This window comes from Prionailurus bengalensis, chromosome C1 (assembly GCF_016509475.1).
Source record: "Prionailurus bengalensis isolate Pbe53 chromosome C1, Fcat_Pben_1.1_paternal_pri, whole genome shotgun sequence".
Lineage (NCBI taxonomy): Eukaryota > Metazoa > Chordata > Mammalia > Carnivora > Felidae > Prionailurus > Prionailurus bengalensis.
The window spans coordinates 130,761,510-130,787,226 of NC_057345.1; the positions used below are offsets into that span (position 1 = coordinate 130,761,510).

The 25,717-nt window shown below is 37.7% G+C and overlaps 1 protein-coding gene across 1 annotated transcript in view; it reads right to left on the reverse strand.

Moving 5' to 3' along the window:
• Positions 1-3,962: 3,962 nt before the first annotated feature.
• NXPH2 (neurexophilin 2) overlaps positions 3,963-25,717 on the reverse strand; it is a 113,782-nt gene continuing 92,027 nt past the window's right edge. The window contains exon 2 of the mRNA XM_043576623.1: positions 3,963-6,482. Coding sequence (XP_043432558.1) covers positions 5,739-6,482 — 744 coding nt within the window. The 3' untranslated portion in view covers positions 3,963-5,738. The remainder of the gene's footprint in view (positions 6,483-25,717) is intronic.

Sequence of the window (25,717 nt, forward strand, 5' to 3'; positions counted from 1 at the left end):
CTTACTTTTCTTTCTAGGACCTATGAAGAAGTATATATAATAAGGCAAGCTAAAAGTGTGTGTACAGAATTATTACTGCAATGCTTAGCATAGACTTGACACAATTTAAACAGATGGAGATCAGAGTGGGGCTCGAGTTCACAGAGAAGTTTTATGCAATGTTTGTATTCGTTAGGTAGGGCTGAGGTGCAGTAACAAATCCATCCTAATAATTCAGCGACTGTGAGAGGGATATGTTGGTTTATTTCTTATGTAGCAGTCCAGGGTGGGCTTTTGGTTAGCTGCGTGGCTCTACTCCATGGTGGGAAAGGCACTCAGACTGGCAGTTGCTTTGCCTTCTTCACTGTATAGTATCTCAGGACCCACAGGACATCTCTCTGAGACACCCAAAGGGAAGAGAGTGCAGAGAAGCCTGAGAGCACTTTTATTTGAGTCTACTCCTGGAATGAAGACATCCCTTCCTTCCACATTTCATTAACTGAGAGGCAGGGGCATGCAGTTGGCTAGCCACATATTTGACCTCTTGCAATGGGAGAAGGAGGAAGGTCCATTCTGGTGGGCAGTTGACAATCTCTGTCACAAATTTGGGGAACATCAATGATTGGGAAGGATAAAAAACAGAATGAATAGCTTTACCCGGGCAGGAAGAACAAGCCTCCATTTCTTTATCTAATAAACAAAACTTATTCCAGATGATTTCTAAACTTGTTTCCACGTTTACACTTCTGTGGTTCTGGGAGCTAGCATTCAATGGGTATTGTGTTCAGGTGGAGTAATGTGTTCACGTTCGAAATGGTGCACAGTAACTCTTATGTGGGTAGAGTGGGTCTTGAATAATCCCTGTATTGCACCGGAAATTTTTTTAAAAAATCAAGTGACAGATATTGATCAAGCAACTACTCCATACCAGACACTTTGAGCCAGGTGCTCTGGAAGACACAAAGAAGTTAATTCATTCTTTTTGAGAATAGATTACATACTATTTATGGAGGAGCTGAGCTGGATGAAGAAAAAGGAAGATTAAAAATGAAGCAGACTAAGTTATGTGCCCATGATTCTAGACCTCACAGTTTGGGGCAGGAGATGAAGGCATAAATATGAAATGACCCTGGAATATCTTCTATAAGATTTTTGTGAAGAAAAATATCTCTAATATTTTCCTATAAATGTTTCCTTATAATTTGTCCCTTATAATTGAACATATTACATTTCCATTCATTGAAAGTTATGATTAATTAAGCTGACGTTAACTAGTTTTACTGCAAGTAAAAATGCATGACTCCATCCTCTATTTTATAAACCAATTAATTTAAGATTCTTTATAAGGTAAAATCGGACTGTTAGGCAATTAAAGTATTTCACACAATTTACCTAGTTCTGTGAAAATATATTTTCAGGTGTTAAAATCACTGGAAAATTCTGCCAAATGTGGTGTTTTACTGATGTTAATTCTTATCCAGTCATACCTCTAATATATCCCACGACTCTTATCCTTGGATATGATTGCTCTATCCTGACTTTATTTTTCTATAGTTTTAGTTTTAAAATTTTTATGTTCATGGGGGAAATTATAACTATGAAGGTTTTGGAGGGAGTGCATTTCTAGCCATGTTCATGTTTAGTTTGGCTTCTGAATCATGTCTTGTTATACACTCACTACAATTATTTTTGTTTTGTCCTGAATATCTGTTTCAATTTACCTTTCTTATGTGGCACAAGACCTGAGATTAGGATTCAGTCAGGCTTGTCACTTAATACTGGGCATGTTCTTTACTCTGATGGGGTCTTGGTCTACTTGTTTCTCAAATGAGGGAGTTGAACTAGAAGATAGGTAGGGTGCACTCCCTTTGGAATACTACTCTTCTGTATCTTCATATCGGGTTGCTTACTTTTCTTTATTTGGTTATCAATCTACTACTTTAATTTTCGTTGTTAAAAGAGTCTGCTCCTTTAACTTTTCTTTTAGGAAAGTATTGTCAGAAGCTTATCTGAATGAGCATAACCTAGGATGCTTATTAAGATGTAGAAGCCTATAGTCAATGACATTGTAATAGCACTGTATGGTGACAGATGGTAGCTACACAGGTAGTGAGCATGGCATAATGTATAGAGAATTTGAATCACGTGTTGTACGTCTGAAACCCAAGTAACATTGTGTGTCAATTATTAAATTTTTAAAAAATTTAAAGGTTAAAAAAAGATGTAGGTTCCCTATAAAAAATGTATAATCCCTATAGCACATTCACTAAATCAGATCAGACTCTCTAGGGAAATACTTCTCGGTGGTTAATGTGTATACAAGTCATATGGGGATCTTATTAAAAAGGAAAACTTCCAGTTCAGTGTGTCTGGGGGTAGTACCTGGATTCTGCATTTCTTTTTCTTTCTTTCTTTTTTTTTTAACACTTATTTATTTTTTGAGAGACAGAGAGTGTGAGTCGGGGAGAGGTAGGGAGAGAGAGGGAGACACAGAATCTGAAGCAGGCTCCAGGCTCTGAGATGTTAGCACAGAGCCTATTGCTGGGCTCAAACTCATGAATCGTGAGATCATGACCTGAGCTGAAGTCAGATGCTTGACCGATTGAGTCACCCAGGCGCCCCCAGAGATTCTGCGTTTCTAACAACTGCTGATCTGCCCACCACACTGAAGAGCAAGGCTCTTGAAGCTGTAATGGCAGTTCCAACCTCGCAGAACCATGTTTTGAATGAAGGCAGAATAAGGATCATGCCTAAATGTAGCATGTAGCATCTGAGTCATGTAAATAAGAAAGGTGTTGCAAGAATAAAGATTAAAGAATATAATGTAATATGTATCAGGTGCTCTTTCGGGTGGCCATATCAGAGAACCACACTCATTGTTGCTGTTATTCTAATCATAAGAATGTATTGAAATTCCAAGAACCAAGCAGTAAGACGAAAATTGTTTTCTTTTTACTGATTGCTGCTTTCCCACATGCTGTCCATTGGCTCTTTCTCTCATTTCCCTTCCATAGATTTTACAGAGTCTATGGCTGGTATGATCACATTGTTCTTAGTCATGGAAATACAGTCTCTTTCCTGATTCAGTGTGATGAGTAAAATGATTGTTTCTTCTGAAGGGTGAAAAGGTCTTCAAACTAGTTTGCTTTCTAGTAAGCAGTAAGCCTAGAGAGACCCTGGAAAGATGCCTGACATCTCCCTGAAGATTAAATTTCTGCTAAGTGTGTTTTTCTTAACTTACAAAAAATTTATTGAAACACAATTGCCATATAACATTATTGTAGTTTCAGGTGTACAAGTGTTGGTTTAATTTTTATTTTTAAAGGGTCTATTCTTTAACTTTTGATGAATTTATAATTGAGTGTAAAGTTAGCTTACATGAATGTCCTTTTCCTCAACTGCAATATTCAAAGGTAAAAATGGTTTTGTAGAAATGTATGCATTTGCATGTTTAAATGGGATCTGATTTATATGGTGCCAAGTACCATTACTGACAATTATGTAGTCTTTGAAATAAAATTATGACTTAAAAATGTATGTGACATATGTTCTACTCCAATTAAAAAATATGCCTAAGGAAATTATCTTTCTTTTTTTTTTTTAATTCCACAAACCCTGCTAAAATCCAAGAATTTTGTAAACCAATTTATATTTTTCCCTTTGCATGGATATGTTCATATCACTCAACATTTGAACACCAGAGTTTTTAATCATATTTCATGCTGCAATAATAATAATTATTATTCCAATCATAATGGAAGCTTACGCTTACAGAGCTCTTACCAGGTACCAGACTATATGCCAAGTGCTTATGTGAATTATCCTTTTACTTTACATTAAAGTCCTCATAGCCAAGGTGCTTTATTTAATATATGCATAAGGAAAATCTTAATGCTCACTTGGTGTTACACACACACACACACACACACACACACACACACACCCTGAGAAAAGAAAGAAGAGTCTTAAAAAAAAACCTGAAGTCATGTGACAGATTTAGCAAATTCTTTTTATTTACATAGAAATGTGTACACATACTTTCTCTGTACACAGAAAATTCTAAGTATATATACATATATGGTTCCCACATATTTTACAATAAATAGTATTTTAATCTTGTTTCTAGATGAAAATAAAAAGATGCCTTAAAATATTTCACACCAACCACAAAATTGCAAAAGCACCTGATGAACTCAGAGCAAAAATTTCAAGCCTGTACTACCACACACTAAGCCTAGTACAATTTTTCAAAAGACAAAATCAAACACTATACAGATATCACCAGTAAAAGGAAAGGAATGAAAAGCAAAATAGAGGACAAGAGCTGTTGGCTTTTTAAACAATGCAGTAAGAGCATTTTTGTTGGTTAGACTGGTCTTCCTTCAGTTTAATGTTTTAATTCAACTGATATTTTACAAATAAGGAGTGGGGGCTGGGTAAAGTTAATACCTACTGTAAAAAGAGTAGCTGTTCCATGAGTCTTACAAGTTCTAGAAACATTACTGGCCAGCCAGACCCTCTTTCTGGACTAATGCAAAGATCATCCAGTTCTACGATGCAGGATGACTGTCCACCTGCCTCAGAGAAGATGGCAAGGACACCAACGGTGAAGCCACAATAATGTTGAAGTGATTTCAAAAGCCTGGTGCATCAGGTATCTTCGTTGTTAGCACTTAATAATAATCAGTAATGTTTAAATATACTCTTCATTTCTACATAGAATTTAATACCTCATTCAAATAATTAACTAAATGCAAAGAGAACTGAATCTGGGAGGCTAGAAATAATGAATCCATAATCCTGGAATTTTGTTAGGCCACTTCCAATTGTTTTCCTTATTCTAACCTCTAGGGAACAACCACTTTCACTTTCAGAGTTGTTCTCTATGTGTATAAAAATCACACTATCAAATGAATAGAATGAAGCTATAGGTTATAAGGTGGATACAGATTTAATGGTATTTTTGGCAATCTCACAGCATTGAACTTGGCAAATGAATCTAAAAACATCATGACCTTCATTATTGTGGGACTCACTTAAAATATAACCAGATTAGCTTTCCCAACCCACTAATATTACTACTCAGGTGAGTAGCCTCAGGATGGTGGCCAGCAAAGGGCTAAATGTTTAAGTCACATCCCACTCAAGCTCAGATAATAATGTATTCTGTTCCACTGTGGCACTGTAACTTCACACATGAGGTCTGAAACAAATTTTACCCCTTCATCTCTCATATCAATAACAGCATAGATGTGGGAGGAAAGACAGCAATAAAAACGAGAGTTTGATGTCAGAAATGTGATTCCTCTATCAAATACAATCTTTTCAGTTACTTTACGGAATCTGCTATTTTAAGGTAACCTTCCAAAACATATTTCAAAGGTAGGCTCATTTCAAGAGCAATGTTTATCACATGCATAATTCGGTTCTTTCTCATTACATGTTGCTACCATTGGTGCTTGTTTTAGAGAAACAACAATATTTCTAGGACTTAGCCATCCTACATGAAAGCGATGGCTTCATACACAGTTTGACTTTTTAGATTAAGGTACTTAAGACCGAAACAAACACATTTTTACATTTAAAGATCTTTCTTTCTTTTTGTTTGTTTGTTTGTTTTTTAAATTTGAAATCTAATAGGGAACTAAGGTTCACTGCCAGAAACAAAAGGGATCCTTTATCATGAAGAGCTGGGCTTGGTTCTTGGTCATTCTAATTAAATATATAGTCATCCCTCATTTACATCACTGTGGAAAAATTCAGCCAGAAGATAAGTATGGAGTCTCGCTATGGTAATTGTAGTCAGGACAGACTTTCTGCACAAGTTTATAATCAACACTGTAAAAGGCAATGTAAATGCAAATGACCTTGAAGGGTTTGGAGCACAACCAAGACACATGGCTCTGAGTCTGCTCCTGGTAGCAGATCTTCGAGGGGTCAAAGTTGCACAGGGCAGTCTTCTTCGCCCGATCTGTTTTTTCATATTCAATGCGACAATTGAAAGATTTGGACTCCTTGGTCTCCAAGGTAGACTGCGGGGAAACTTCAAATTCCACCACTTTGGAGGGGGGTACCAAACTCACTGAAACATTGCCCAGGCCTGTGGAATTATGTCGGAAATAAACACTGAAGGTTCCATTTCCGTGGTCAACAATTTTCCCTGTGATTAGGAGGTTGAGTTTGACAGTTTTAATGTTGGAATGGAAATCACCCCATCCGAACATCTTCTTAAATTTTCCCGTTTTTACTATCGGCCTCCGTTTAGTTCTTGCCAATGGCTCCTGAACCTCGGTGACGTTGGCCAGCCAATCCCAAAAGTTTTCCATGCTGTCCGCATACGCCAAGTGTCCAGGCTTTGGGACTGGAGACTGTTTAACAAACAGGCGCAGAGGATTGATGATCCTTGAGTGCACCACGTTTCCAACCAATGTCCCCGGAGCATCTTTGTCTTCCCAATCCAGCCCCTCTGTGGCATGCACCACCTTCTTACTTTCACAAAATAACTGTTTGAAAAGAAGAAAGAGAAATAAACTTTAGGTTATGATTTGAGCGTACACACTAAAGCTAAAGCACAGGGGAAATGCTTGCAGTATTATTTCGATTCTTGATAAATAGCATTTCACACACACAGCTGGGCTCAACAGTGCAACGAGACGGGCATTTCATTCAAACACTGTAAAATTGTGAGTACCAAAATTAAAATGTAATTAGGAAGAGAGTATTTTATTTTAATGGATTGATGTGGTTTTAGTCTCAGCTTCCTAATCTTTACAATACTATCTTTCCAGATTGGAGGAAGGAATGTATTTTGGTATCTCATTCAATAAAAACATTCAATTTGTATGACAAAGACAAAAAAATCATTCAATTTGTGAGGTCTTCTACTTCAGGTAGAAGACAACTCCAGAATGCTGAAGGTTTCTACTAAGAAGCTAGCAACCATCCAAATATAAAATATTAATAAGTCTCTTAAATATATTTAGAAATATTAAGGGTATTATATTCAAAGGCTTATGTCATATCATTTCATAACTTTTGATAATTCCATCTCAAACTCTCTAACAAAAAAGGAGCATGAATAGTGATAGAACGGTCCACAAAAGTTTTAGTTGAAAGAATATAATTTCAAATTTTGTGGTCTTTACACAAATTGCAAATGTATATTTTTAATTAGTAACAGACTATGTATTATTCAACAAATGTTATTACAACTGAATTATATACCCCGAAAGAATTGCTTAAAAGGATGCAAATGTTTTATGGATTCCACAGAACGTGGTTCAGATCCCACCCACTGAAACATAGCACTTAATCTGCATCTGATTTTTCTTTTTATTCTTTTTGTAGTGTAAGAGTCCCCATAATTTCTAAAAATCATTTAGTTAAGTCAATATTGATTTGGAGGGACAGAATCATAATATATGAAACTGTTGCCTGGATTGAATATTTATGGATGACTTATGAAGTCCGGAAAATAGAGGCTTCTGGTGGAAACACATATAGCCTCTTATCTCTAATGGCACAAACCACTCTGGTAATGATTCTCCAGAAAACTGTCAGCATGATGAAAAGGATGAGAAAGAAGTGAAGCTGTATTTATGAACTGTTTCCCCAACCCTTTCAAACTTGGCAAAGCACCTGGTAAAAATAGTCTCAGATCATTACAAAAAATTATTACTTTCAATCCAATTTTGAGGGAAAAAAAAGAGACATAGCTTGGATTATAAATATTTCACTTGACTGTATGGTAGAGTTTAATAACCTGAGGTTATCTTTGATATATTCACAAAAGTTTAGAAGTTCTAATAGAGCTTTGTGCAAAGCGTTTTCACCTACACCTTGTCCCCAGGATCACTTTAGAGTCAGAAACCAAGGACTTCAATGCATGTGTGCTTTTTTCCCCTTTTTTGTACTTTGGGTGGTGAGGCAGAGTTCATAATCTATATATTTGCTTCTGATTAGTTTCCTGAATGTTTTCCTTCCTCATGTCTACTATCTTTAAAAATTCTTTTCCCTTAAATTACTGAGGTTTGGTAGGAGGGCAAATTGATACAATGCACATTCTTACTATATTCAGAACCTAAATGCATACCACCTTCTTAGGAGCTTGTGAATCCTCAGTTGATACTTCTTTCCTTTGCTGGCATTGAAAGATTAGTATATTCACCAGGAAAAAAAGAATCCTTAGTCTGGATTTCTGGTTCAAAATATTCTGCGTCTTTCTGATACTGTAACTAGCTTTCTGATTTTGAATACTCATAATTATGATGTGCACAAATCTCATTCAAAACCATTGGTAATAACCCACAAAGTTCAGTACTGGCTTCAGTTATAACTTGAGTTTCCTGAGAACTGACTGCTGCAGGCTGGTCCAACTGACGTGTCCAGCCTCTCCCCAGCAAGGACAAGGACACGTGGGCAGATAAGAAACCCCTTGATGATCAGGGGCACCTGGGTGGCGCAGTCGGTTAAGCGTCCGACTTCAGCCAGGTCACAATCTCGCGGTCCGTGAGTTCGAGCCCCGCGTCAGGCTCTGGGCTGATGGCTCAGAGCCTGGAGCCTGTTTCCAATTCTGTGTCTCCCTCTCTCTCTGCCCCTCCCCCGTTCATGCTCTGTCTCTCTCTGTCCCCAGAATAAATAAATAAACGTTGAAAAAAAAGAAACCCCTTGATGATCAAGGCCCAATTTCCCTTCTCTGTGATTATGATTCTTGTTGTCCAGATTCTATTATTTATTTTTCATCCATTTCCAGTATTTCATGAGATGTGCCTTGTTTGGTCAATGCTGACAGACATACCTACCACTTACTAGAATCTTGTAAACAAGAACTTTACTTCCTGATCTCTACTCCCCTATGTGGTACAACTTCCAAACTTCTTTTCTCACTCCTGCCTTCCTTCCTCTCTTTTCATAGGATAAATCCCTTCTGACATTTTCCCCTTCTAAATTGTTAAACAATCTTGGTTCTTACCTTTATGTACCATGCTGCCGATCAATACTATATTAGTGGAACTAAGACCCATTCTCTATTCAAAAACATTTGTCTTGCTCAGAAGTAGGAGAACATTTTTTGTTACCAACAGCAACATGATCTTTTTTATTTTCCCCTAAAAATGTTTGTTTTACATTATACATTTTCCTGAATTTTTTCTACCTGGGTCATTTGTTCTCATTTAGTGCTTGGCCTGGCTTTCTCCTTACTTTTCCATTATTGAAAACCTATAAACATTGAACCCATCATTCAATGACAAGTAAATTTGCAAGTTAACTGGTATTGGCTTATTCACTGCAGAAGCCGTTATGAGACAGATGTTAAGAACTCTTCTTTCTCTAGGACTTCTGCTGTGATGGTTCTGAGATTACTCAATGATAACAAAAACAAGAATAATAATAAATGATCATTTACTGAGTTTTAAAAAAATGAAGATTTTCTTTGTAGTAATTTATGTTGTAACAACTTGACCCAAACATATGTTGACAAACCCTGAGCAATAAGTATGTAAAAAAAAAAAAAAATCCTAGTTTATCAAGCAGGTAACTTAGATGTGATTACTTGCTTTTAGAAAAGCTCTTCAACTCTTCAGAAAAGATTTCCCATATGAATTTAAAGTGTAATTTAATTTCTAAAAAATATATTTTAACACAATACTCTTCAGGTTCAAACTTATTCAAGGAGCTCTTGATTTGAAGGTTGGCTTACATAAAAAATAATAAAATTTAACGAATAGCACAGATCTATAATTGGTCTCTGTTCTCATAAAAATACTTAGACAGTTCCTTAGATAAAAAGTAGATGTACATATGTTTTAATTTTTTTGCTTTGCCCTAGACCATCACATGTCTAGCTTGCTTTGACAGCAATATTAAAGAAATTGAGAAAAGCTGTGTGTAAGCTTATCTGTTTATTACTTATTATCATAAATACTGATTTCCAAACATAAACCCCAATCTCAAAACGTTATTAGATAATGATATATTGGCAGAAGAGTGTCATTAAAAGGATAAATATATTGCTAATTGTCCTAAAGAGAAGACGACTGTACCTCCTCTTCCAATTCACTCTCCCTTTGGTATAGCTCGTTTGGCTTCACCCCTGGCATGTTTTCTTCAAATGAATACATCACTGTTGAGAGGGCACCCTCCCCTAGACCCGGTCTACAAGGAGTATTGTATGATCTAAGTCCCCAAAGCTCATGCTTAACCTCAGAGACCTAATCAGGGATGACTAAGGGTTGGAGGAAATATAATCTTGCCCCACACTCATCCATACACTCCCAGTATAGAATCAGCATGGTGGAAAAAGCACAGGGATTTGGTGCCTGATGACCTCACACCCCTCACTTAAGTGTTTGATGTGAACCCGTTTTCTCACCTATATCTCCCTTGTTGATCGATTGTAAGGACAAAATGAAAGAATGCATGGAAATTACTGAGCCCAATCTCTGGCAAGAGTCATTCAATGACTGATGGCTCTTGCATGGTCCAGTGGATAGTACCATGTTTCCTATTCAAGAACTGTCTTCAAAGGGTTGTATGAACTCTCGGGCCTCCAGGAAACTGATTAATGGTTAATCAAGCAACTTGTTCAGTGCCATATGACAAATTAATGACTGAGTAGAAAATACTCTTCTCAGCCCCAGAACATCAATCAATCATTTCCTCCTATTTCAGTCTTGCTGGCATCTGAGTTATAGCCAGATCACAGGCACAGGTAAGCTCTCTTTGCCAACAAAATGTGTTTGTGGATCTTTGATTCCAACCTACCGAATGAGTCAGCAAAGGGACCTGAAAGTATAAAGTGTCTGGCAAGCGCCCTCGTTCCTGAACAGACAATTTCCATGATACAACATGCTGGGAGAGACTGCAGGTGGTTCTGAACCTGTTGGCAAACCACTCTGTCCAAGACCATGTTGTTGGATGTTATCTACAAAACACATGGCTATATTCCCCCTGGTTACTTTTGTACTTTCTGGGACTCTGTCGGTATCACTGCTGTCTTTTGTCCCATCATATTGCAATAATAATGCAAAAACATTTAACTGCAAGCACCAAATGGAGTTTAAAAAAGGGAGAAAAAAGAGGAATTGCTGTGCTTTATCTGTTTGAACATTCCCTGATTTCCACACATTTATCAAAGTTTAAGTAATTTATGTCTTGGCAGAGTGTATCAATTTCACAAAGCACACACATTAGCGAGATACAATGATATCATATTAGCTTTTTCTGCATCTTACAGAGGAACTCAAAAAGATTAATAAAAGCTCAAACCTTCATCAATTAAATGAAGCAGGTGGAAGGAAGGGAATAGAGGAAGAAGACTGTATTTCATTTCAATTCTTTGTTTTTAGGGGGAAAGAAGCTGACAGGTTCAAATCATTCATCATAACAAGCTGGAGTTGAATTTTGCTGATAATTAAATGCATTTTTTTCCCCAAGAGGCAAAGAAGTTGCAATGAATTTTATAGTAGCAGATGTGAGAACTGTCACGAATTATGGAAATAATTTATAAACCAAAAATCATCTTCATCTGCAAATACTATATCAGAAGATCCTTTTAAAAACTACATTTGTCATGTATTTTTCAATAAGCACTTTATTTTAGAATAATTTTAGTTTACAGAGAAAAGCTGTGTAATACAGTTACCATAGGCCCTGCACCCCATTTCCTATATTGTTAACTTCTTACACTGCAACACACTTGTCACAACTAATGAACCAATAATGACACATTATTATGAACTAAAGTCCATAGTTTGCTCAGATTTCCTTCATTTTTCCTTAATGTCCTTTATCTACTTGAGGATCCCTTCTAGAATGCCACAGTACATTTGGTCATCATGAATCCTTAGGTTTGTCTTGTCTATGTCTTTCCTTGTTTTTGATGACATTTTGTATGTTTTGAAGAGTATTGGTTAGGCATTTTGTAGAATGTCCTCCAATTTGAGTTTGTCTGATTTTTTTCTCATATTTACACTGGAGTTACAGATTTGGGGAGGAAGAACATAGAGGTAAGGTACCATTTTCATCACTTGATCTCAAGGGTCCATGTTAGCAACACATTTTATGACTATTGATGTTACTCTTAATATTTGGCTTAGGGAGAGAAGATCCTCTTTTTAAAGTTTTCCTTTCAGGGGGCACTTGGGTGGCTCAGTCGGTTAAGCTTCTGACTCTTGATTTCAGCTCAGGTCATGATCTCACCGTTTGTGAGATTGAGCCCCATGTTGGGCTTTGTGCTGATAGCACAGAGTCTGCGTGGTATTCTCTCTTTCCCTCTCTCTCTGCCCTTGTCCCACTCATGCTTGAGCTCTTCCTCTCTCAAGATAAATAAATAAACATTAAAAAAATAAATTTTTCCTTTTAGAATTTTCACAAGGCTTATTCATTTTTGTTATCATAAGCTTAGTTTAAAATTGTTTTAATGTTTATTTATTTTTGAGAGGAGAGAGAGAGACAGAGTGTAAGCAAGGGAGGAGCAGAGAGAGACACAGAATCCAAAGCAGGCAACAGGCTCTGAGCTGTTGGCTCAGAGCCAGACACGGGGCTCAAATTCACAAATCATGAGATCATGACCTAGCCAAAGTCAGATGCTTAATCAACTGAGCCACCCAGGTGTCCCTACCATAAGCTTAGTTTAATTTACACTTAATTCAGTGGCACTTGGTTAGGATTAACATTTTTTTAAGTGAAGCATTCTCAAGCATTTCAATTTATAACTAGTGCATCCCTGAATTATCTAAAATAACCTCAGAGTTGCTTAGGAAATAATACACTACTTATAAAGCATTTCAGCAACATTATGTGCTACAAATATGTCTGTCCTCATTATTTATTATTTTATTTTTATTTAATATTAATTTCTTAAAAACTGGGTCCATTTCGATACCTGGTAGCTCAATAGGAAGAGCTTGTTCTATCAATATCTTATGTAGAATTAGACACCGACTACATCAGATTCAAATGTCTGTTTTCTCAGTTTTGGAGCCCGTGCACTGTACTTGATTCTCCATATCCAGTGAGTCAGTATCAACTCTTCTTTGTACGTGTTTGGCAACGGGAATGGAGCTAATGAAAGAAAACCTCACAAAAGGGTGTTCTATATTCATAGTATTCTGGTGCTACACTACCATGAATGCTACTTGGTCTCCTGTGGGATTTGGGACAGTGAGACCTTTGCCATAATTATGGGATAATCCTTTTCTATATGTCCATACTGTGAGAGCTTTGCTTCTTCCCTGTGGCTGTATGCTCTAGGGCTGGGAGTAGAGAAGAGGGAGAAGATTTCTTTACACACAGCAAATAACAGAAAGGAAGTGAAAGACCTTTAAAGCTTTGAGCTTCTGGGGTTCAAATTCCATTCAATGTATGCCATGCCATTATCGGTCCAGATAGTTCTATCCTATAGCGTTTCTAACAGATGCTGTTTTTATTTGAAGAAATGTCAGGGGAGGAGATATCCCCACCAGCCTTGCTGTCCTAGTCCAGTGTTTAACAATTATAACTGACACTTTTATTTAATACCCATTCACTCTTCACTTACATGGCACCAGGGGAGTAGGAGAGACTTGGATTTCTTAAGGAATTGAACCTTAGCCCTTGAAGCTCACAGTTTCTATATACAGTTCTCTTGACTTAGCAAGACCAGACTGGATGACATTAACACACCTTGTTTAAGAAAGTAGGGAGCCTAAGACAGCTTGGAAATATTTCCACAAAAATTATTTTATTATTATTTTTTTAATGTTTATTTATTTTGGAGATAGTGAGAGAGACTGAGTGGGAATGCAAAGGGGCAGAGAGAGAGGGAGACACAATCCGAAGCAGGCTCCAGGCTCCGAGCTCTCAGCACAGAGACCAACACCGGGCTCCAGCTTATGAACCGTGAGATTATGACCTGAACTGAAGTCAGACGCTTAACCGACTGAGCCACCCAGGCGCGCCCCACAAAAATTATTTTACTTTTGTAAGAGTAAATTTATTGCTTCACTGACTTTAGCCTATACCTGCAATCAGATGAATGCAACTCTGCTCCCACATTGCACTTGTCAATGATTGGACTGGGAAAAGAAATGGAGAGTCCCAAGCAAGTCTGTGCATTGTAGAAATAATCTGTTGGCACATCCTTCAGTGGCTGAATTTGCCCAAACAGAAAACGATTCTGAGTGAAGGAATGAATGAAAGGAATGAATGAAGGAATGAAGGAATGAATCACAATACGTTAAAAACTGCAGCGGGAAACAGCGAGAGATGGAAATATCAGTGCTTTGATTTGCTGGAAGGAGTTGGCGTCAGAAACACTGGGATAGTAATCTGGCACTGTCACTTATGGTCCCATCATCCCGGTGAAGCCATGACCATTTTCTCCAGGGTAAAATGGTGGGGAGAAAAAAAAAAGGGGTGGAGTTACACTTGAGGGAGAAAAAGGAGGTTGTGAGGTAGAAAGTGAATCAGAGTGAGGTGGCTCTGTGGGCAGGACACTCATAATGAGGAGAATTCTGTAGTCCAGAGGATTGAGGTGACCCGGAACTGTGGCCAGATGTACACGTTCATCTTTAATCACTGATCCAACACATTTTATTGAATGCCTTCCAGGTACATCATTTAGGCACTAGGTATTGGGAGCACATTGCTCAAGGGACAGAGTTCCTGCCTTCATGGGAATTGCAGAAAAGCAGGGAAAAGAAGCATTAATCATACATAAATATCTCACTTACTTATAATTGTCACAAGGTCCTGGAAATTTATATCTCTATCTATATGTACACATATCAGTATAACAGGGAGTAGAGAGAGCTAGTCCTTAACAGGGGAAGCAACAGTACAGGGAGTGAATAGAATTGAGTAATTAATACCTTTATTCTGATGAGAGAAATGAAATCCAAGATTTACTAGTTGATGGTTGACAATGAATGAATCAGTGTCAAGAAAACGAATCGATCTTGGTATTTATATTCCTTTTTTCCTGTTCCAAATTGTATATCGATTTGTTTATAATTACTAATGAGAGTGTGATAACATTATAAGACAATAGTTCTATTTCTTCCAGTGAAAGGTTAATTTTTTTCTTTTCCTTTTTTTCCCCAGCTTTATTGAGGTGTAATTGACAAACAAAATTATAATATATTTAAGGTGTACCACGTGATGATTTGAGACACGTTTACAGTGTGAAAGGATCCCCAGCATCCAGTTAATTAACACATCCATCACCTCACAGTCACCTTATGGGAGGGAGAGGGGGATGAGAACCCTTAAGAAAGGGTTCTTAGCAAATTTCAATTATACAACACAGTATTATCAATTACAGTCACCATGCTGTACGTTAGAGCCAAAGAACTTATTCATCTTATAAGTGAAAATACATGGCCACTTCTATTAACCGTAAGTAGGCTCCAGCGTTCAGTCAGTGCTGAATTCCTGATTAGGAGGGCTAGTGCTGGCAGGTGGCACCCTCGCAGGCCTTGTCTTTCACCCTTAAACCTCCTAAGAGCTGCTGAAGGTTTATAATACAGCTGACCCTGGAACAACATGGGTTTGAACTCTGTCCATTTATATGCACGTAGTTTTCAATAAATACTGGACATTACTGTAAATGAATTTTTCTTCCTTATGATTTTCTTAATAATATTTTCTTTTCTCTAGCTTACTTTATTGTGAGAATACAGTATATAATACATATAATGTACAAAATATGTGTTAATCAACTGTTTATGTTATGGGTAAGTCTTCCAGTCAATAGGTTATTAGTAGTTGAGTTTTGGGGCACCTGGGTGGCTCAGTCGGTTAGGCGTCCGACTCTAGATTTCAGCTCAGGTCATGATCTCATGGTTTGTGAGTTCCAGCCCCACATCTTGCTCTGTGGTGACGGTGCAGAGCCTGCTTGGGATTGTCTCTTTCCCTCTCTCTCTGCCTCTCCCCTGCTTGTTCTCTGTATCTCTCTCAAAATAAATAAAAATAAAAACTTAAAAAAAAAAACAAGCAGTTGAGTTTTAGGGGAGTCAAAAGCTATACGTGGATTTTTGACTGCATGAGGGTCAGCACCACTAGCTCTTTGTGTTGTTCAAGGGTAGACTATGTATATTATTGGGTTCTGGGACAGTCAGACCTTTGCCATAATTGTGTTATAACCCTTTTCTACAATTGTATGTAATTAATACATCATATATTAATGTTGATTTATAATGAGCTAAGTATGCTCTGGATAAATAACAATATTCTGAAATAATGTAGGTTTGTCTTTATGTTTTTAAGTGTGTGAAAATACACTAATACACAACAAATTTGGCTGGCATCTATGATTTTCATGAGAAATAATGAGTGCTCTAAATAAAAGGTGAAACAAAACAACCTAATTGTTTTTCCATAATCATAGCATTGAAGAGGCGTCTATGCCTCAAGAGGATGTTTTCAGTTTTCTGTCTTTATGATTGAATATAAAATACTTACAGCCCATACTATTTTTCCATAAATCACTTGCCAAAATATACATAAAACACCACGCTTACATTGAATAAATCACCTACCATTAACAAGGAAGGCCATATCCCTGTTTTACACTGCACTAAAAATATGTAGTCCTCTGTCCATTGAAGAAAAAAAATTCTGGATTTCCAGAACCAGGCAGAATGAACTCAATGCTCCAAATTAGTGGATTGGTACCAAGCTGGGAGTGTTGTCTTTTTCTTAATAACAGGAGTGGCATACACTCTAAGAGATAAATTGATACAGATCTGTACAAATATTTTTTAAAGGCAGCTGGCTTGCCCCCTTTGGATATCCTGTAAGCATTCATTAATGTTCTTTCAGAGTGACAATCACTGCTAAGTGCCAGTTTGGAAGAGTAACTGGTTTGTTTAATAGATCTGTTTATAATGTTGTTCATGATGGAATCCATGTAGCTAGCCATTAATTATTTAACTGGGGCTATTAGTTTAAGCCAAAAACCCCAAAAGTGACCACTGTTATACAATTTAGAGGTGGCTTGCAGGTCCCATTATAGCTGAAGAATTATAGAGCCAATGAAGAAGGTGGTCGAAAGCCTCATTTTTACTGCCTACGTATAGCTTATATAATTGGATTGCTTTAACAATTCTATCCTGTATCCTGTAGTTAAAACTAAAATGACAACTTCCTCAGCAGAAAAAAAAAAAAAGAAAGAAAAAAGAAAGAAAGAAAAAAAAAATCCCTGTCATGATCAAACTCAGCATCCCATTAAATTTTTTGCTTGTAAACGAATCTTGGAAAGCATTTTCTCTGAGTAGAAATTTTACAGAGTATCATCATCGCTGACAAAACAGGTATTACATATCTGGTAGGGAACATACAATGTTGTATTGATGATTAGTAGTACAGCTTGCCCTAAAGTCATATTTCTGGGGCTCCATTACTGAACTGTCACAGCAGATTAAAAGAAGAATGACATAAAGGGGATGAAGGATGGTAGAATCAAACATACATCAATATATTAATTGTGCCTATTAATATCTTGTGGCATAATGTGGCATTGTTTCAAAATTCATTTTGCAAGTTGAAAAACAAATGATTGCTTAGGAGAAGAAAGCTTAACAGTGGACATCCTTCCTTTCTGCTGAGAGTAGCAAATTCATTTTACCTCCCAGATATCTTTTAATAGCTACCCTTTACATTTTTCTAAATTGATACAGGAACTAACAGGAAACATAAATGTGAAGACAGAAATCTTAGCAGTAAGAGCCAAAAAGCTAGATTGCAATGCTTGGCAGTACTTTTATTGCTAAGGTTAAATATGGCAATTCCTATTTTATCTTGATGACAGTAATCTGGAAAATCAATGACACAACCTCTGCAAAAAATTGCACACACACACACACACACACACACACTGATACACAGAAATATCATGTGTTGAACACATGTGTGCATGCACATACCATAACTTCTGCAAATGTTTAGGGGAAATGGTGTGAAAGGTAACTTAGACTTCATTTTGTATTAGCAAGCTGAATAAAAGGGGTTCTTAAACAAATAATGAACATGCTAGAACTAAATACTGAACATGCCTTGTGCTAGGGGGCTGCTAAGTGTTATGATGTGACCACACTTCCAGAATGAAACAGGGGCAGATGGCAGTCTCATTTAATGCAAGGTTTGCAAAGTCAAACAAGGTATTCTTTCGATAATCCAATAGAAAAAAAATAGTCTTTTAGCAGTTAAGAGATAAATGACTCAGGGGCACCTGGGTGGCTCAATCGGTTGAGCATCTGACTCTTGGTTTTGGCTGAGGTCACAATCTCATGGTTCGTGAGTCTGAGCCCTGCATCAGGCTCTGCACTGACAGTGCGGAGCCTGCTTGGGATTTTCTGTCTCCCTCTCTCTTTGCCTCTCCCTCCCTCCCTCTCTCTCTCTCAAAAATAAATAAACAAACATTAAAAAACAAAAAAGACAGAAATGCCTCAGAATGGTGAGTGGTACTGTTTTCACCCACGTGTCCTTATAAGCCTCAACCAAGTTTTCAATGTGAGAGAAGAGCTTCACGTGATAGGAACCCATCAAGACTTCTCAAATATAATACCTGGGAGAAACAACATGAATATGTCCTGACCTCTAAAAGCTAGCATTTAAAAAGGAAAGTTACAAAAGAGGGAAGAACAGTCAAATGAGGAGTAGAAATGCCAGATATTGTAGTTCTATGTCAGTTTAGGCAGAGTTTCAATGGGGAAACATGGGTGCAGGGGAGGGGTGCAGAGAGGCAACAGATGGGGGTTAGGAAAAGTGCACAGGTGCATGGCTTTGTATTTTACCATCAAATCCATTTGCTATTTCAATCTTCTGGTACCATTAGTCTGCAATTAACAATTACTGCCTGTGATGGTTAGTATTTTAAATTTTTAATTCTTTTTCAGTACACTCTACTATATCCAACATGGGGCTTGAACTCATACCTCAGGATTGAGAGTCACATACTCTATGAACTGAGCCAGCCAGGCACCATTATGGTTAGTTTTAAGTGTCTCCTTGGCCAGCCTACAGTTCTCAGTTATTCAAATACTAATCTAGGTGTAGCTGTGAAGGTATATTGTAGATGTGATTAACATCCACAATCAGCTGACTTTCTCTTTTTCATTTCAAAATGATAGTGTTTATTGGTTAACCTTCTTTCACCAAACATGACATTTATTAATTTAAAATAAACCTTCAAATGGTTTTAGATACTTAGTATGATATTTCACTTTAAATGTAAACATTTATAGTCGATTGGGGATTTTACATGATCCTACAAAAATGTGTTGCTTTATTATGACATGATATAAATGTTTTATAAAATCAGTGATAGTTTCCATATGATAAAATATCTATTTAATAAAAAACACAAATGCATATTACTTGTGTATATGAAACTGATTACTGTGTTCAATTTTTTTTTGCAATAACCATTCCTAACCTTTACACTGAGAACTACTGTCTACATAAATAACCTTATTTGTTCTTACGCCTACTTTGTGAGGTGTGTAGGGCAGGATATAGCCTTAAAAAGCTTAAGAGGGATTGTCCATGGTCCACATATTGAAAGGCAGCAATAAATCTAGGAATCAAGTCTTTTTTTATCAAGTCACTGTTTTTTCCACATTAACACTCTAATGGGCCTGGGGTGCCTGGGTGGCTAAGATTTAGTGTCTGACTTCAGCTCATTGACTTCAGGTCATGATATCACGGTCCATGAGTTTGAGCCCCACATTGGGCTCTGTGCTGACAGCTGGGAGCCTGGAGCCTGCTTCAGATTCTGTCTCCCGCTCTCTTTCCCTTCCCCCACTCATGCTTTGTCTCTCTCTCTCTCAAAAAATGAACATTAAAATAAAAATTTTTTAAAATATTCTAAGGGGCCTGACACCAAAAAATAACTTGGACAATATAATATAAATGATATGATAAAAATATAACATATTTACCTTACAAAGAAAAAAATTCTTTTCATTACAAAATGAATTTTATTCTAGAAAATGAAACTAAGAAAACTGAAGAAAATTAAAGTCAGATAACTGTGAATATTTTATTTTATCGTAAAGTTTACTTATTTATCTTGAGAGAGAGAATGCTAGAGGTGAGGGCAGGGAAGGGGCAGAAAGAGAGGGAGAGAGAGAACTTCAAGCAGGCTCTGCCTATCAGCACAGAGCATGATGTGGGGCTCAATCTCCCCAGCTGTGAGATAATGATTTGGCCTGAAATCAAGAGTCAGATGCTTAATGGATTGAGCCACCCAGGCGTCCCACAGATGACTGTGAATATTTTAATATGCATTTATATTTTTACCTTATGTAATATAAATAATCATCTTTTGTATATTACCTTTAATTACTTTTAAGGAAAATAATATTGTATTCAGTTGAATACTAGTTCAAATGCTGTAGAAGAGAAAAATCTCACTGTTACAAGCAGTAAAATCTAAATCCAAAGCAGGGTCAATTTTTTGTAGACCTTTCCCCTAAATCTTGGATACTTTGCTTTTCCATCATTTGTCATCAAAGTGCAAATCAGAGTCATTTGGATCTTTTTGAGCAGGAGCAAAGTCACTGTCCTTTGGACTGGCTGGTGTGGTATCTCCACCCTTGTGCAGCCCAAGGAGGTTTTGTCAGCTCCGGTCTTTGCATCCATGGCTCTGCCCTCAGAGTCATTCTTTTTTCATCTTGCCCTTTCCCTGTAACTTTCAGTGCAGGCTGACAACCTTTCTGGTGGTATAAATTTCTTAAAACCTTGTGACAGTCTCCTGTGTCATTCACTGGGATTCTAAGCCATTAACAAGAGTGCCCTCCACACATCTTTTCTGGATAACTGTTTGTCTATTCCTGGTTTCTGTTGAGATAGTTGATTGGATCCATGAGTCATAGACCTAGTGTCTTTAGCAAAAGTTGTCTAGCCACACCTTTGGTGTTTTCTCCAGAGCAGATCAGTTTGACTCTAAGTAAAGAGATTATTCTTGATGTTGTGGGTGGACCTTATACAATCAGTTGAAACATCTTAAAACAATTACAAGAACCTATCCCTGGAAATATAGCTTTTGGGTTTCCATTTATCTATCCATCTATCCATCCATTTATTTATCATCTATTTATCCTACTGACTCTGTATCCCTGGAAAACTCCAATACACTGCCTTTTAATTTTAATAATTATGTTCATGTGTGAACATTTTATTTTCATGATTCATTTATGTCTCTTACTGTCTTATATTCTTCTCAGAATATAGGGGATACTTGATTGCAACCTCATCACTGGGTCAGATTTAGGGTCAATTGTCTCCATGTTCTTCCAAGAGTAAACTGTGAAAGTTCAGATAGACTTTCACCTGTCATATTGTTTATTATTATCATTATTATTTATTTTTTACTTGACTCTTCCTCTTGCAAACTCCTTGAAGACAGCTACTAGATCTTGTTCGCCTTTATATCTCTAGCACTTATCACTGTGCTTGATTCACAATAAGTGCCTAATAAAAACGGACTACATAAATCTGAATGGCAGTGTGTAACATCCTGGACCTTTCACAAGTTTTTATTTCCCTAGGCTTTACTCTTAGGCCACTTTGGAAAATGTTCTAAATCCTAAATAAAATGTAGTCGATAAAATAGTCAACTAGAAAAAACAGTGGCGATGGGGAAAAAGGAGTTACACGTTGGGAGAATGGAACTGAATAAGAAGTAACGATCATCTGATAGAGGAATAATAAAAACTAAACGGAAAAAATTTCAAAATAACATTTAAAAAGGTTGGCAGTAATTACTGGAAGACTTAACTTACAGAGTATTATAAAAGGGACTGAATGTTATTACTCTCAAGGGGGTAGTTGTTCTGGGACTTTGTCCTCTACGTAGAAGCTGAGATTCATTCGCAGATGTCCACTGTTAGCCCGGAATTTATCTGCAGTTTAAGATCTATGGATCTAGATCTGTAACAGATAGGTTCACTTTAATTGAGCCATGGAAAGTACACAACAATAGCCTCCCATTTTGCAAAACATGATATGATTCTTCCATGATGGTGTACGTAGCAGTTGAAAATGAGGGTAGAAGTTTTTTAATGGGAGGCGGGGGCAGAGGAACTCTTTGTTACAAGTCAAATGATTACAGTGCTGCCTCATATAATCTCTACTGGGCTGATGTTGTGTTCGCACAACCCCATGGGCTTTTGTGCCTTGCTGACAACTGGCACAGTGAGGTAGACACCAAGGGAGTTGTCTTTCAGTCATCTGATACCGGCTAAGACTGGTCATGGCTTCTTTCTCCAGGTCTGCAATCATTTGCAAATAAGGTCAAATCAAAGTCTCTTCTGTCTCTCTGGCAAACTCTTGAGTAGCCTTCCACCATTCTCCCCCCACCCTTCTCCCATCAAATGGTTCAGAAGTCCTGAGAAAAGTCGAACAGAACTGTCCTGGGATTAGATGCTTGTTCAAGCTTACAGGCGGTAGCCCTGGCTCTTTCTTGCAAACATTTCCTGTCAAACCACACCTATCAGGCATCTGGCCCAGTATGTTTTCTAAAATCTGTGTTCTAATTGTGAGCCTTTAAATAACTCCCTGTTACCTAGGATGGTGTTTTCACAATTACAAAGCGATGTAATCTTTTTTTTTTTTTTGCCTTAAAGTAGGCTTTTGTAGAATTTTAGTATATACAAGAGACACCAATGCCATTTATTAATGCACAATTATATGTGAGTTCAAATGTTTAACAATTATTATTATAAGCTTCATGAATGAGAGCAATAAGGATCTTAAAACAAACACAAAACTTGAAATCAGAGGTAGTAGATGATTGTTGCAGTCATATCAGCCTCAAAATAGTTTGTGGCAACATCTCTACCATAGAATGTCTTTGATAATCTAGAGGATTCGGTCACTCTCCACCTATTGGTGGGCCCGCCATTATACTCTTACAATAGCACCAGAATTGGTCGGTATCCCTTCACAAGGCCAAATTATTTAGAAATCCGGACATTTTAGTATTCTTTGTTATATTCCCAAAGCCCAGCACAATGTTTAAAATAAAGTACACAAGTTGAGTAAACATACATTGCTAAAAAAGTGTAACCCTTCCCCTAAAGTGCTGATATAATTTCAATATTAACTGAATGACTTGGTTAAATTTTCCCAGTAGGTTTTATGCATTATAAAATCATTTCTGGCCTGTACCCAAACAACCATATAATATTTTTAAATTATTGGGGATCAAATTCAACAAGTTAAACTGTCTGTGGTTTTTGTAGGGAACCTGGGGAGAAAAGCCATAATTGAGAAAGGAACAAAATGGGATGCTGCAAACAATTTCTGATGAGATCCTCGCCACCTGCCTTGGAGACTCCAGCATAATCCCAACTCCTGGGATCCAGAAGACAAGGGTTGTTGGGCTTGGTTCAGGAGTACGGTCATATTCAGGAAGGAGTCTGAAAAAGGGATGTTGTGGCTTACCCTATTTAATGAGGGGAAGGAAAAGACTACTGTGAAGAGTGTTCTTCAGTGTCCAGGGAAGAATTAGTGCAGCATCCACTGAATTGCTAAGGAGAGAGAGAGCACACTCGTCTAGTAGTGTCCATGTCAAAGTAAAGGACTAGGGAAGAGGCTACTTAGATAAGTTACACTGTTGTGGAGAGATCTGATTATTTTAGACTAAAAGTGCTCTGGACCTAAAGCACGTAGGTAAATTCTCCATTTCTCACTATACTGCACTTGGTTTTTGTAGACATATTTAACAATCTATTAAGTAAACCAGAATACTGTATTAAGTAAGTCAGAATACTCAATAACCAGTGGATGCCTTCCCAATGTGTTATTGGGCAAGGGAGGAAAAACCAGTGATTCACTAGGTCCTAATGTACAAATAAGTATAAAGAACTAATTAACCTGTTAATTAAACTTGCTTCACGTTGGTGCTTATTGAGCAACTCTGATGTAAAGATCACTCGGGGAACATTTCCTCATCATGAACTTGCAGTGAAATGAATGGGTAGCCTGAAGTCGTGGCAGAGGAAGGAAGTGGTCAGAAAGCAAATATCCACAGACTGAGAAACTTGAACTGTAAACTTATCTTCAACAGTGCTCATCACCTATGTGAGGACACGGTCATCTGCGCTTAGTTCCTTTCTGATTCCCTCTTGCAAACATATTCTCCTCCCTTTGCCACCTTATCTTTCCCACCTAGTGCATCTCCCTCCACCAGTAATTGAACCCAGAACCTTGAATTATGCTTGAGCCGTTCCCTGTTTTCACCCTCCCACATCTAATCCATCACGAATTCCTGTATTCTGTTCCCAAATCTATTTTAAATCTGTCTCCTTCTCTTCACCTTCGCTGTCTCCTCCACCTCCTTTGGTGGTCTCTCTCTTGGACACATTCAGAATCTCCTGTGTGCAATCTTTCACTCATCCTCCACACAGTGACCTTTATACAACCCGGCCACATCCCTCTGTTGCTCAAACTCGTCAGCGTATTCCACTGCATTAAGAATAAAATTCAGACCCCTCAAATGGTGAGCAAGGACCTCTGGCTATGGTTCCTTCTGCCTTTCCAAAGTGTGCTCCACTTTCTCTTGGGCAGAAGCTTTCTGTGACCTTCTGTCTATTCCTTTTGAAACCAACAGGGAACTTTGCTCATAGTTTTTATCTTAAGGCACATTAATGTTCTGCCTCATTTGCTTTCTCTCACTAGATTGCAAATTGACTTTGGGTCTCCATAATGTCCATTCCACACATGTTTTGGGAAGCACTTCTGCATTGCAGGCCCTGGGCTTGGCAATGAGGTACAGCAGTGAGTAAGACAAACTTCCCACTTTATGGAGCATAGTGCCTAGTGTGGAAGCCGGACAGAAACTTTGTAAACACATGTATTTACAACACAAAAGCAAATCGTTGGAGTGCAGAGAGGAAAACCAACAAAAGATGCACCAGAGAATAGGGCAGGTCACTTTAGAGTGGGTGGTACCTAAGCTCACAAGGACAGAATTATAGGGACAGTTCAGAAGTAGTGTTCTGGGCAGAGGGGCAGTTCACGAAAGGCCTCATGACCAGATAAAGCTGGGTGGACTCCAAGAGTTCTATGAAGGCGTTCAGTGGCAGGAGAAAGGACACAAGGCCATTCTGGAGGAGCAGGCAAGGGTCAGATCACTTGGGCACTGCATCTTACTTATAAGAAATGTTTAATAAATATTTGTTGAGTTTTCAAGAGAGGAGTATATGCCAACTGCAAAGTTACACAGGTTAATACATTGAACTCTTTAGGGAAAAAAATCTAGAACTAAGGTCTCCACATTCCTTGTTGAGAGCCCTTTCTAGTATCACTATAGACAGTTAAATATAAATGAAGACACAGAAGTAGTGTGGAGATGTCAACATCTAAAGATGACAATTCCAGTTTCTATCATGCACAGATTGAACATGATTGACAGGCATTAATCGACAGTCTTTTATCAGAATGGGTGATGGCTACTGATAGTTTTCCCGAGTTTATCTTAATTCTAGGAACAAATATTGGTCCCTGCCTGGATGCTCCTCCTTCCCTGAACTTCTTTTGGCTGATTACACCCCATGTATTTTGTACATCAAGGAAACTTTTCCTCACTATTGGGACTGAGTTATAACTCTCTAATATACACACTCTTAAAACTTGAGCAGGCAGGTAACAAGTCAAATTACTCTGCTGGAGACGTTGTGTGTAGAAGCTCTGAAATTACATGGATAGGGAAAGGAGCCCAGTTGAGTCCAAATGTCCACCATCCCTTCCC